Genomic DNA, 14931 nt, shown 5'->3' with positions numbered 1-14931 from the left:
ATGTGAAATGGATCTATAGGAACATGTAGTCCCCCCCCCCCCCACTGAAATAGGCCTGGGTTGCTATAGTGACACTGCCTAGGGGTTAACTGTGACACAAGAGAAACAGCACTGACGTGTTTATGAAACACAATAACACACTTAAAAAGGTCCTGTGGATGGAGTTACGATCTCGTTTCAGGACCACTAAACACGTTACAAGGTAATTAAACACACAATCACTAAAGTCTTTGCATTGTCATGCAGATGATTCGGATGATCAGTAGATGGTTCACTATGACAACATGAGGCAAAAGCAGAGCGGAGGAGATGTGGCAGCAAGTCTAAGCCGTTTGCTAAACTGCGTGTCGGGATTTGTGATCGTGATGGGCAACAGTGGGAGCAGCACAGATTATTTGTTTGTGTGTAAATGATCCTTCAGAGTTGCAACACATTTTGACAGCTCTTCTTGTAATACGCACACACCAGAGAACAACCTCATTATACAAAGATCAAAGAATACAGAGAGAAAACTATCCTCTCAAGTCTTCCTAAAAGTAGAAAATTAAAAATTCCATTTGGATGGAATGGATTACCCAGCATCTATTCAACTGGACTCTACACAAGCTAATTAAATGGCGTCACTCGGGTGGCAGCAGTCAGATTCCTCTCCCCTCTGTGCTCTGGGAGATGAGATAATATACTAATACATGTCTAATAAGCGCAGAGTGACCTGCCTAATTTTACTGCCATCCAACAGTTACAGCTGCAGAGGCTGGCGCAGCAGCAGGCTTTCGGTGAGTCAATTACACAGCACCACCTGTATGTACACAACGGTCAGTCTGTTGTGTGTCTGTCTGGAGCAATATTGTGTCTCTGTTACAAGGAGGGTACAAAAAAAAGGTATCATCCAAATGATGCAGTGGTTTTGGTTAAATCAAGAGTGCAACAAAAAATTAATAGTGTGTGCATTTCAAAATGAAATAGGGAACGTTATTTTGGGATTAATCCATTCTGCCACATTTAATCTCAGCAGCAAAAAGGCTAATTAAACCTGTAGAGCTACAACAATACTTTGAAGTTATTATTACAGGCACACAAAATAAAGCTTAACAAGCAACCATTAATAAAAAATCTAATGAGTTAAATTCATTAATCAACAAAAACACAGACTGTTATCAACTATGTCAACTTCACTTGTTGGGGGAATCAGGACAAGTGTGTTTTCTTTTGGGGATGTTGCATGCATACACATATGTGCACAAACACCCACTGGTCATACCAAACATTAAGAAATGTCAAACTCGCTACAGACACAGACTTCAGTGACGGACTGGCAACTTCACATGGAGTAATCCACTCATATCTCCTCTCTTCTCATGATGTGGACATGACGATCATGATTCCCCCGTGATGCCGACACAGTTAATACACAACGGTCACGTTATTGAAGTTAGAATGAATGGCCGCCCCTTTGATTTGTACCAAAGAGTATGTCACCCGCTCTCTTCCAAACCTCCCGTCTTTCCCGGGTCACTCGGTGCTATTCTGGTTCAGCTCGACTCCCTCTTCGCCAGGAATGGCTTCTGGCACGCTTCCCTCTCCCTGGAACAGCTCCTCCATCAGCTGCTCCCCAGCGCTGCCGGCCCGGGATGCCCACAGAGCTGCGCCCTCTCGCAGGCCCAGTGAGCGCAGCATCCGTGCATACTCCAAAAATACAGATTTGATAAGTTTATGTGCAAACGCAGGTCAAGGAGAACTGATAACATTTTATGGGACAAAAAAAAAACCCACAGTGAGCCAATGAAAGCCGTCATCTCTCAAACATATTAAGTCATGACTTGAAGCTACCACGCATTAGATTATCACATCCTAAAAATGAAAAGGTGTAACACAGAGCCACTATAGAAAGTGGTAACCAGTGTTGATCCAATGAAGCGGATTAGAGGCGCATTATAACATGTTTAACATCAAAATGTTCACATACAAACACCTAAAAAACGGAGTTTGAAAATATAATGAATGCAGGTCCTTCCATACAGAATTAAAAGGGACCACTGAATGGTTTAGGGGAACAATAATATGGATTAGATACTCCAAACCATAGATATAGAACTATCTATATCTATGCTCTAAACCCTATTTTTCCTGCCTATGCAATGTCAGCAGTACCATTCATTTACATGCTATACAAGTTTTGGGAGTTGTCTATTTTTCTGTGCTTGTGTGGCATTTCCTTGGCTCCAAATGGGGCTGCGTGCATCGAGCTAAGAGGAGTTGCTACATACTGGCTAACTATTAGATAAAATACAAACTACAGCCTCCACAATGTATATAACATTGAACATTCAACACCTCTATAAAACAAAAGGTCTTTATCACCTTTATGAAGGGAGGATTTGTTGCATGGCTGTTGCGTTGACTGCATTAGTTAGTTTTAGGTCGGGCAACTGAATGTATCCAGCCTCTTATCCACACTGCACTGAACCTTGTTTTCCTTACTGTCAATAATAGATAAGTTGGGACACACAGACTAGCACTTGTGCCATAGGGAGTGCAGTGTCTGGGCCCAGTTTATATTATAAATAAATCTGTCACTCACCTTCATTTCTAAAAAAAAAAGCGGATATTAAAAGGTATAATATGTTTCTTTTGTCGGTTGGTGTTTGTAAACACAGCATTCAAAGCTGGCCCCTCCTCTCCGGCTCAAAGAGCCAGAGAGAGTAAAAAAAGGGCCGGCGGTCGAGCGAGCTAGAGAGTGAATGAAGAGAGTGAGCAGCGATATGAGAACATAGCCGTGAATCAGAGGAATAAAACAGTTAGTTTTGATTGTTTTACTGCAGCCATGTTTCAAAGCACAAATAAACACATCCCCACCTCTGTGGGAAGGGGACACATTGACCGGATGTTGCATGAACGCAGAGCTTTGTCCTGTCACTGCATGTTGTGTGTGTGTGTGTGTGTGTGTGTGTTGGTTCAACAGACACGCCGACTGACAGCACAGAGCAGAGGTCACCTCTGGGTGCCTCCTGCGTCGGTATCAGACACAGAGTGGCGTGACAAAACGGCAGTATGGAGAATGAAAACGGGCTGTACAACCTGCGCTCTGTTATTGGCTGGGGGGGTTTACACACCCGCGTGAGGGGCCCGAAGGCTCTTCGCTGACAGCCATAAATGACCAGCACTCAGCAAAATAATATGAAAAGAGAAAATACAGGGAGAGGGCAGGGTTTCTGCAGATCCAGACTACCTTACACGTGTGATGATTGAGAGGGATTACTTTTGTCTTAGTCTATAAATAGTTTCTTTTAGGGAAATCCTACATATTATACCTTTAAGTCATATGCTCACTAACTCTGGAAATGAGATATTTTTAGCTCTTGAAAGACAGCTTGGCCCTGCGTAGGCTCAATCTGCTCCTGGTCTGGTCTTCATCAATCATAATTCACTTGGAGGCTACAAGCCAGATCTGACAAACGAGCAAACCAAAAGGGGATGTCTTCATATTTCAGTGTATGCACAGTAATTACACATTTCTACATGGAATATTGGGTTACACTTTACTAGAAGGTATCTACATAAGAGTGACATGACACTGTCATGAACATGTCATAAACATTATAAACAAGTCATAAACGTTCATGTGTTCATGACAGTGTCATGTCACTCTTATGTAGATACCTTCAAGTAAAGTGTTACCAAATACTGTTTTAGGATGAGTTTTTTTTTCCTGTTAATTGCTACATGTGGCACTACACACAAGGAAAAAAATTAATATATAATATAAAACACATTTTCTACAAGTTCTTTAAATTATAAATCCATCCATCCATCTACATCTTACATTCTAAATGTTGCGTATATATAAAGGTATGGTAAAACTGATGTATCCAGTAGCCATAAAGTTAACTCCTCACCCTGTTGAGGAGTTAACAAGATCATCTCAATTGTGTCATGTGACAATATGCTCTATCCTTTACATGCATACAATATGTTTAAAGTCTCTAAAAGTTCTCTTAAGAGTCTGGGGCATGACTGAGCTCTGTGATCAAAGTGGCACAGGATGTGCTTCGTGGAGCATTTAAATTGTCCTTCATTGTGAAAAAGCTCTCTGCAATCGAGTGCACGTCTGTAGTAGAGATGGACAGAATAACCAGGGGAGCTAACTCTGATTATAAATGACCTTAGAGTGCAGTAATGGGTTTTCAAAAAGGATATTGGAAGAGTCGTTGGCCTCCATCACCCCATACTTCAGACAGGCTTCAATAAAGAGGGCGGCGCGATCAAAGTGCCTCATACTGCCCAGGAGAGAGAAGGGAAAGAAAAAGGCAGAAGGAGGTGAGAGCTATTGTCAGAAACTAGCATCGCCCCTGCCTCGATGCCCGTGATCCTAAAGCTTAAAGCAACTCTGTAGTCCTGATGCTGCTCTAATTCTCTAGCGAGAGCTTTTACTGCCAGGACATGAGCTGTAAGGGAGAAGGACAAGTAGTCCAACAGCGAATCGATGCTGAGGTAACAGATACAGTGTCAGACCATACCGTACTCTATATACCATACAGCATACACAAAGGAGAGGAAGGTCAGGCAGAAAAAAATGACAGGGTAAATACATTTTGTAAAAGGGAATATTAAAGAGTTCAAATTAAAAGGGAATCTTGATTGTGAAATTGGTTATTTGCATGTATGTATTTCTGTCAATAGAACTAATACAAGACAGGACTTTTCAAGACCTCGGTCTTAGACAATGCCAAACTCGCAATTTTTTTTGGAATGTCTGAATATATACAGTAGGCTCATAACAGCATCAATCATGGCGCTTACCTTTGTAGCATCTCTCCTACTTTGTAAAAGCATCCCAGGGAAAGCAGCACCATGATTGCTTTGGACTTCTGGTTGACCTGCGGGGAGCACAGGTGCTCCGCCCAGCGCTTCAGCACATCGGAGCTCTCCGCTGGGTTCAGACGCACCTGGAAACACACACACACACACACACACACACACACACACACACACACACACACACACACAACATACAAGCACTTGGCTGGGTTTCCCACATAATAATGCTCATAAGAAATACTTAATAATAAAATATGGTTGCAAGGAAGAACAAATAATAAGTGCATTACACACTAGGGCTGTGCAATTAATCGAAATTGAATCGCGATTATGATTTCGGCTCCCAATGATCACAAAAACAGAATAATTGAGAAAAACAATTATTTAGCTCATTACGTTTGGAAGTAAACTCTTATTTTCTCTTGTGTTCTGAATGAAAAAATAAAGTTTAAATAGGAAAAGTATTAAGGCAAATTTCAGAGCTGTATGTGTTTTTTACTGTTGATTTAACTTATTCCACTATTTTTATAAGTTCAATAATGGCAACATCTTTCCAGAAGTCAACGAGCAATCGCGTTAAATTATCGTGATTTCAATATTGACCAAAATAATCGTGATTATATTTTTTCCCATAATCGAGCAGCCCTATTACACACTGCATATATGTTTAAATGCATTTTGATAATAGTCCTAAAATTACCAATAGAAAATATATAAACTCATATACACAGTATGTGCACAGTTAACACCAACCCACCACCCACATGCCCACACACTCACAAACTATCCAAACATTACACAGTATCTGATGCTTCCTGTTGACGGACGGCGTCATGCTGTGTTACCTTAGCCAGCCAGGCGGCCCGGTTCCACTCCCCGTAGGTCTGCAAGTAGCGGCAAGCATCCGCTGCCTTGTCAATCAAACACAGCAGCTGCACTCCCTCTGACAGACAGCAAAAGGGGAGAATTTGTACACGAATGAGAGATGGAGAGATGATGGCCTATCGCTACCAAGGTGACAAACTCTGCCTGTACACCAGAGTGAGAATTTCTTCACAAACTGTAAATATGCTGGCAGAAACCGCACTCATTATGCAATACGTGGATCGAGGCCAATCCAACTGTTTTTTCAGGTGGATTAATAGCTTTTTAAAACCTTTATAAAATCTATATTTGTATGGTGTCTGATTCATTTAAAAGGCCTAAAGAATAGATGAATTATTTAAAGTTTTCATTAAGGCCCTTTCAAGGCTGCAGAAACCCACACAGAGAATGCTGCTGATACTCTTTAAAATAAGAGTGGAGAAGGTTGTTCACTGCTTTCAGACATACAGTAACACTACCTGCTAGCTTGCCGTTGGCAATCATGTTAGTGGCCACTAGTTTGATGGTGGACTGTGAGGGCCCTGAAGAGGTGATGGTGGTCACTAGGCAGGCCTTGAGTGAATCACAGTAGTAGCTGGTGTTGTCTGCGCTCGTCTCCAACAGTAACTGCACCGCTCGGTCCGTCTGAGAGCGACAACAAAGAGAGGAGGTTGTAATGACAAGAGAAACAAGGCATCAGCAGCTCAGACAGGTAACCAGTGCGTGAGCTGAACAAGACGAGAGTAACAAGGGGAAATTATGTTTATTATCGTGCTTTTCATCTGGTGTAGATGAAGGCTTGAGCCGATGCACGGGTCAGCTCAAGCTGGCCTCTGCCTGTCTGCCTACTGGAGGACTGCAGCTCCAACACACAGCCTGCTGATTGCAGCCTGTGATTAAAGGGAGAGTGGGGACACTGAGATGGAAGGGAGGTGACTCCAATCCCCCACAGGCTGAGAAGCCAGGGAGGACAGAGGCAGCACTTATCGTCCATCTTGCTTCATTAGACTCCACCGATATGATCTATTCACCATTATGGCAATATGCATGCCCAGCTATGGAGTGCGAGTGTGTGTGTGTGAGAGAGAGAGACACGACTAGTCTATAGTCTAAAACTGGGACACGTGAGCAGGAACTCTTATCTAATGTTACTCCATTTGAAATTGATATGAATGTAGTCTCGCTTTGCCAGACCATCTTCCACAGCACTGTGAAGGAGGGTCTGGCGAGTCCACACAGCATTCCCGGGATGAGAGAAAAACGTGCTCTGGTTTATTTATATTCTTTAAACCAATCACAATCGTATTGGGCGGCGCTAAGTGCCAAACGGAGCCAAGGTGCCTCTGCAAAACAGCCTCGGGAAGGAACTTGTTTTGGTGGAACCTGTACGTTCAAAAGCTTTCTTAGTCGTGCAACAGAAAACTCAAATTGGGCAGATAGTCGTCGAAAGCTAGCTGTCTGGATTAACCCTGCAGAGATCTGAGGAGCACTTAACCATAGTCCTCTTAAATCCACCGGAGTTGAAAATTTCCAACACAAAGAAAGCCTAAAGTGTCATCTGGCGGAATTTCCAGCGGCAATGGAGCAATCCCGGAAGTGGAACGTCTTGGATATAGACTATCCCCCAATTTCCACCGGCTGCATAACGGCTGCGGAACAGCTGGGGAACGGCTCCAGAACGGCGGCGGCGTCATTAGGTTTCCATTAAAGTCAATGTGTGTATTTCCACTGATTGCAGAACGCCTGCATTCTGACTGCGTCCCAGCTCCGGTGATCCGCAGCCCTCCGGAGCAGATACGCAGAGCTTCTATTTTTGCCGGATGCTGGAGAGCTCCGCAGCAATTCAGCACACGGCAGATAGTGCGGGACAGGAAGTCGAGCACAGAAACAAAATAAAACATCCGGTTAATTTTCAAAAGAAAATACACCGTGCTCACGGCGGATCATATTTCCCTGCACTACACCTTGAAAACACAGCACAGAGCTGTTTCCCCTCTACTCCTCTGGATGGAAACTAACTGCTGTTGGTTTTGTGGTTTTATTCTACCTGAATTCGCGTCATGGCCGCAGCCGTGCCGCAACAAATCCGGACCTGGTGGGTATTGACGGACGGCGGAGCACGCAGCCGACACGCAGCGGAGCCAGTCCGCAGCCGTTCTGCATTCAGTGGAAATCCGGAGTAATATGATGCAACGTGTATGTATCTGTAGCCACCCTAAAAGACATGATTGTGTGCAATACGTACCTGACCCAGCAGGAGGAGCTGGTCAGCACATTTCTTAGTGTGGTCATAACTGGAGCGCTTCACCTCCTGCAGGTGAACTCGATCCAACTGGAACTTCTGTTGTGCCACAAAGTAAAGGTTGAGCCACAAGTTACATTTTTTTTTTTAACATACTGATTTCATAGATCCATGGTCAAACTGTGTACATATGTGTGGGTGAGAGACAGTAATGGATGGACATTAGTAAGTAGAGTAATGATGAGCAAAAGAGATATGGAGGACAATTATAGAAATACAGATCGCAGAGATGGAGAGTGTAATTATTAAGTCTTTAAAATATTCAGGATTTTTCACAGTGTTTCTGGTGCCACCGCCTTCCATACTTATTATTGGTGGCTTTTTTCTCTCATTATTTCATTACATGTTCCCTGATGGGAAACCAGATTTATATTTTGAGTGAGCAAATGATAGGCATGAAAATGAAAACAGCAATAGATATATTACAAGTATGAGTTTTAAATGAGATTTAGAGAGGGGGGAGGGGAGGTTATACGATAAGAGGAAAGATAACAGCATAGAAGAAAATGAGTTGTGTGTCTGTGTGTGTATCTACATCCGACAGAGCAGCTTTACTTTTGTTGCACTTTATTATGCTGAATTTGTCCGTGAGTCACAGCTATGGGCTTGGATATATTAGTAATTACAGTCAGACTCCTACCACTGATGCTGTTTTATGACTACAGGATTCAAATGTAGCTGCAGACTGTCAGCGTAGCACTTTGAAAGTCTTAACTATGTGATCACTGCGTGTCCCCTCATTAACTGGGAGTAGAACTTTCGCAACAACATAGTACATCCATACAATCCATAAAAAAAATTTCAATAGGACATCTACTTAAGGAAATTAGAAGGCCATCTACATTCTGCTACTTCTATCCTTAATGCTAGCTAAAAGCTACTTGACATTTTTCTTAACTGGCTAATCGTCTTTCATCAGAAAAGATACACCTTCTTTCCTCTCCTCTGCTTCCTTTGGTATATTGATGCAGCCTTGTGATGGAAAAAGACCTACCAAAGAACAACTGTCTTTACCTGCACAGTGTGCCAACTTTTTAAGTACTACCAACTGTTTTTTTTTCTGCAACCCGGACATAAAAACCATGCTTGGGTTCATTACAACTTCAAAAACAAAAGAATACACCTTTAACAAAACACATTTACATTCACTATGGCAATATAAAGGTGGAAGTCTATTTTCAAATGGGCTGTGGCTGCCATGTTGACCAGGAGAGCCATGCGGGGAGACACAGCAGAGGAGGACCAATTAATGAGCATCTTCTGAAGCAATTCTTTCTAACACCCTTGGGTCGATAATTTAAGATGGAAAAAAAAAACAGGAGATTCAAGGTATTGTTTATAAGAGCCAGCAAGACGCATTGATCCGAGCAATGACACGGCACAAACAAGAGTTGTTTTTTTTGTTTGTTTTTAATTGAGCGTGTCCCGGCGTGGGCTAGAATCACTGGAGGAAATATTGGGGGAATTAAATGTAGTGAGGGCGAAGTGAAAAACAGGTTTGACCTCAAAGGCTTAAAGATGTGAGATGCTTCCCTTAAAGGCTTAGTGACACAACAGAGGAAATACACAATGTCATTCATAATAGAATGTACTGTGTGACCGGGGCGATGTTGTTGACACTGTGGATGACAAGGGACAGCCTTGTGGGGGTTTGTTTGAGCGTGGTCCTGAATTGAGGATAGTAACTATCTCTGCATGACCCCTACGGGAATTTTGAAAAGCTGACTGCAGGGTATTTGTCTCCATTGTCTTGGTGTATTAAAGTGCTTATATTATGCTTTTTGGCTTTTTCCCTTTCCTTTATTGTGTTATATATCTTTTTTGTGCACGTTTTACAAAGTGAAAAAGCCCAAACTCCACCCCAAAGGGACTTACCATGTCAAACAGAAAACGCTGTTCATAAACTGCTCCAAACAGCTCTGTTGTAGTCCAGCCTTTACTTCTGTGACGAACGTGCGTCACTTTGTAACACGTGTTATAACGCTCGCCTAGCTGCTAGCGCTCAATGGTGTTAGAAGCCCCCAACGTCTCCTTCCAGGCAGCTCTGCGACCATTGACTTCAAGGCACCTAACCTTAACCTTTACCCTAACCATAACCATTGCCTAATCCTAGTGCGAGACGTTGGGGGCTTAAAACACAGATAAACACTGCTAGCATGGCACGCCCTCAGACTCTGCTTCTGACTGGCTAGTAGTCCTTACCTAGGTACTGCGCATGTGCGACTCCCAACAAAGATGGAACAGAAGTGTGATGCCTCACTCTGTAGCTAAAACAGAGAGCTCAACACACAGGGTGAAAAGAGGAGCTGCAGTAATGTGCAGTACAACAAAAACATGGTGTTTTTTTTGAAAATGAAACCACATGAACCTATTCTGATATAACCTCTAAATACAATTATGAACCTGAAAATGAGCATAATATGGGCACTTTAAAGACAGAAAAGGCAACAAAAATAAGCAAACACTTTATCTTCTTTTGTTGTTTCACTAACCTGGAAGTAAGAGCTTTCACACAGAACGTCGTGGCAGATGTCCAGGTGGTTCGGAGGCGACGTCTGGGTTCCTTCACTTTTGGTCTGACCCTCTGCAGCGGACACACCTAGCTGACGAGCCTGGGCAAACGACTGGAGGTAGTGGGACGCCACTGTCCAGAAGTGAAGGTCCGACTCATCCCCGAACAGCCTGCGGTTCACCACAACAACGCATCAGCTGGGCCCAGAGTGGATACTGTTCTCTTTGGAGAAGTTAGTCAAGTTCTGCAGTCTGAACCTGGATCTTCTAATAGTTTTCTCACTAATGACCATCTTCCTGCCCACGCCTCGCTCTTTCAGCTCCCCTCCACCCCCTCTACATCCTTCTGTCTTTTCATCTCTTTACTTCCCTCAGCCTCCTTTAAACATATCTGCACAGGCCCACAGCTGTTGCTAGGTTACCTTGCCACATTAACAATGGCATGAAAACTTGGCAAATGTGCCGGATGGAGAGACATCATGGTGAGCACTGTCATAGTATTCGGCGTACCAAAAGGGTCTTTCCAGGTAAATCATTGCTTTAATAACAGGAAACAAACAAGGGGGAGATATTGCATTTCCACTCAGACTGGCTGTTCTAGATTTGTCAGATGCTCGAGGGAAATGAGAACAGGAGCAGAGATGCTGACACCAGCTCTCGCGTCACGCTTAATGCAGAATCACAGCTTGTACAGTTACAGCAAAAATGAATCTTGTTATTTAGGCAGATCATTTGACAGTTTTAAAAACGAATGCCTCATAATATTGCATCATCTTGTTTATCTTTCCCAATTATATTACATATTCTGAATGAAGTAAAATGTAAAATAAAAAAAATAAATAAATGTTACAATTTTTCATTGATATTCCAAAATTAACAGGTATAAAAACTTAAATGATGATATTGAAGTATATTGAAGTATACCATTATGTACAGATTTCTGCAGGGTTATCACTTCTGATCCACTTAATTATGTCTTACTCGGTTTAATTATATCCCAGTCAATCAGTAGTATCTTTATTACAAACCCAGTTCGGCTTAAGATCATTGTAACAAATAGAACCACTCTACTGACTAAACTTAACGTTAATATAAACAGACAGGAAGACATTAGCAGAAGCAAACACATGGAGTCAAAGACTAGTTTAACAAGTGTGTTTTGTGCTTACAGTTATTATAACAGAGGAAAAAGGTGTTTGCATCCCGAAAGAGTGTCAGCCCACTTCCAGGATAGCAGCTGTTTGTCCGCTATTTATCATTTTACTGCTTATAGAAACTATACATTTGTTTAAACTCAGTACTTCATGAGTCTTTGACATAGGAGCACTGTCTAAATGTTAACAACATAATCACGCTGGGGTACCAGTAAACCCCCATGGACACAGAGTACAATCAGTGCAGACAACAAACAGCGGTAACTGTGAGAATGCTGAGTTGTAACTCACCGTGAGACCAGGAGGCAGCGCTGCAGCAGGCTGAGCTCCGGGTCCTGCAGCACACTCTTCATATCGCTGGGGAGCCAATCAGAGACAGACAATCAGAACACAGCCAGAGCCAATTACACTTCTCAAACACAATAGGCCCAGTGCGGCTGTTACAGGAGATTCCTCTTATTGGTCAATCCACAGACGACGTGCTCTTTGGGCCTGCTGTTTAAACACAAAGGACCCTGGGACTCATACACACAGACATACACATCTAATTGCTTGCATTAGAGCTGAAGATCTTTGCCGGTTGGTCTTAATTTCTGTCATTTTACACGGGCTATAGATATATATATATATATATATATATATATATATATATATATATTGACGCTGGACGAGAAGCTGTCACTCCTCATTTCCACCAACTGTGGAACGTCTGCGGATCGGCTCCGCTGCGTGTCGGCTCCATGCTCTGCCGTCCTTAAATACCCACCAGCTCCGGATTTATTGCGCAACGGCTGCGGCCATGACTGACAGCTGAAGTCATGAGGACCCACGAGATCTCGCTAATCAAATCAGAGACTCACTAAAAGGATATTTAATTGGGACATTTCCCAAGCAAAATGTTTCTCATGTATAAAGAACATTGGTCTGTTGATATATAGTATGAACAAAAATGATGAACGTATTGTCTCAAAGAGAATAGCTACAGTGTGGAAATTTACGTGAAGTATAATTTTAACAAAAGACAAAGATCCCTTTGTGCGAATTCACGCTCAGTAACATTACCGCAAGATTAATGCCACTCCAGATGAGGACAGATTTTGTTTGTTGTGCGAGCTAACTGAAATTGAGGTTCATTTTTTGTTTAACTTTCCTGTCTATGAGGACATAAGGGATGTACTTTTTTAAGTTAAATGACATTCATTTATGTTGATTACTTTTAAGTGAATGACTATGAAAAACTTGAGTTGGGCTTCAGGAAAGGAACCTTTTTTGTAGCAGATTATATTAGCTAAGCTTGGGAGTGAAGGCAGAATATTTAGTTTAAGACCGAGCTGTAAAATAACTTGAAATGAAATGTTTGACCACTGCAACTGTACTTTTGGTGTTTTGTAAACCCATGACGGTTAGGCACTTTGTGTGTGTGACATGGAAAATAAAGAAAATCAATCAAAAAACAAGATCATCAATGTAAGCATTACCATTAAAAAGTGTAACAACTCTGTTAATCACAAAAAAAGAAGGTGTAATAACTCACTTAGACAAGGAGTTGAGCTGCTCCTGGATCAGGCCTTTTATCTCGTCTTTCTCATTGTAGTCTCTGAAACAGAGGGATCAAACAGTCAAGTGTCTCCCCTCACACCTCCCTAAAATAAAACCTGACCTGATATTAAATGGGAAGCCAAGAAACCGGCTTGTTAAGAAAAGTCCATCTGTGGTGTCGGGCAATAACAGATCATTTGATTCTAACATTTATGCTGAGGTCAGGTAGCACCCTGCGAGCGCTGCTAATATAGCTGCCTCTTACGATCAGGCAACTGTGTGTGTTTAATGAAAGAAAGCAGTGTTGCACTGAGGGCTCAGTTAAATTGGGCATAATGACATCAGGCTATAGTAAAACAGAGATGGAGCCGTCTGAAAAAACTAAAATAAAACTCCTCTCTAAGGGCAGCCTTTATTGGCTCCCATGTTGACTTGTTTACAAAGATAAGTGGCTTACTCTGGTGAATTGGTTAATTGTTTTTTATAAAAGGTAATAAACTAAATGCTTGGCTGGTTGGCAGATGGTGTGATGGTATAGGAGAATACCTTCTTTCAAATCACATAACTTACAAATAAGTTTGTATTTCATATATTACTTAACACAATTACCTGAGACCTTTAGTCGTGCTCACAATAGAGCTGGGCAATTTTTTTCCCTAAAGAAATCTGAGATTGTTTTATAAAAAACTCAATTTACGTATCGTTTCCCCCCCTTCCATTTAAAACAAAATAACTGCGAACTGTAAAAACATTTTAAAAATATATATTTATTGTATTTAATTAAAGTGCATCAACATAAACAAAATTGCAAAGGCATATCCCTTTCTGTAACTGAAAAGTAACTGTGCAGTGTGCAACAAAGATTGTTAAACATCCAAATTATTTATACTGTATTTGGATTGAGCTAATAAAACAACAAAAAATCCTGAGGTAACTCTTAGTTGAATTGAACATGTAAACAGTAACACCATTCGCCATAAAAAAATGTAATTGCATTTTAAACATTATTTGCAAGGAAAATGAGCCTATCAACAACAACAAAACCCTCTTTTCTCAACAGAGTAAACTGGCAGCATATCCATAGCTATGTGGACGGTAATTGCCTCCGTGGCTTTCCACCGTGCCCCGCTCTTCTCATACGGTACACTGTTTGAAAAGCTTTGTTGAAGAGTTGTTTGCTTTGCAAATGGGGTGCTAGCGCTAACGCCACTAGCGTGCTACGGAAACCCTGAAGGAAGATTTGGCGAATGCAAAAAGTATGTACGCTATACTGAAGAGGGGGAGAAAAAAATATCTAAAAAATCGATTTTTTTAAAATATGAATCGATTTGACCTACCAACTCAATTTTTAAATCAAATCGATTTTTTTCCCAGCCCTAGCTCACAACTAATGTAAGTAATGACAACAAAACTGTTGGCGCATCCACATGATACAAGCTTTTCGTGACACACCCACCCTCCCTCCACACAGTTTCTAGTAGCCAAGGAGGACATGGAGGATTAAAAAAAAACATGATGGACTCTTCAGAAGAGGTAATTATCTTCACTCGATTCTGCGCGGGAAAGTCACCGGATGCCCCAATCTTCTGAACATTGCCATACTGAGAAATACAGAGAGAGTTGTGAGGAGCTGATAGTCTAAATTAGCTTTGTAGCAACTCATTTACGCACCAAAGCTTTAAATAAGGATGGTACTATCACGTTTTGAGCCAGATCCCAATTCAAATGATTCATCTTTGTGGT

General features: G+C 41.8%; 1 protein-coding gene across 1 annotated transcript in view; it reads right to left on the bottom strand.

Moving 5' to 3' along the window:
* Nucleotides 1-1187: 1187 nt before the first annotated feature.
* wdr11 (WD repeat domain 11) overlaps nt 1188-14931 on the bottom strand; it is a 57401-nt gene continuing 43657 nt past the window's right edge. Inside the window, exons 21-29 of the mRNA XM_028603528.1 lie at nt 13184-13246; nt 11941-12006; nt 10477-10666; nt 7928-8023; nt 6162-6327; nt 5664-5761; nt 4801-4946; nt 4198-4277; nt 1188-1715 (exon numbers count right to left, since the gene is read on the bottom strand). Coding sequence (XP_028459329.1) covers nt 1513-1715; nt 4198-4277; nt 4801-4946; nt 5664-5761; nt 6162-6327; nt 7928-8023; nt 10477-10666; nt 11941-12006; nt 13184-13246 — 1108 coding nt within the window. The 3' untranslated portion in view covers nt 1188-1512. The remainder of the gene's footprint in view (nt 1716-4197; nt 4278-4800; nt 4947-5663; nt 5762-6161; nt 6328-7927; nt 8024-10476; nt 10667-11940; nt 12007-13183; nt 13247-14931) is intronic.

This window comes from Perca flavescens, chromosome 17 (genome assembly GCF_004354835.1).
Source record: "Perca flavescens isolate YP-PL-M2 chromosome 17, PFLA_1.0, whole genome shotgun sequence".
NCBI lineage: Eukaryota > Metazoa > Chordata > Actinopteri > Perciformes > Percidae > Perca > Perca flavescens.
The sequence above is the reverse complement of the archived record's forward strand: the minus strand, read 5'-3'. Positions and strand labels throughout refer to the sequence as shown.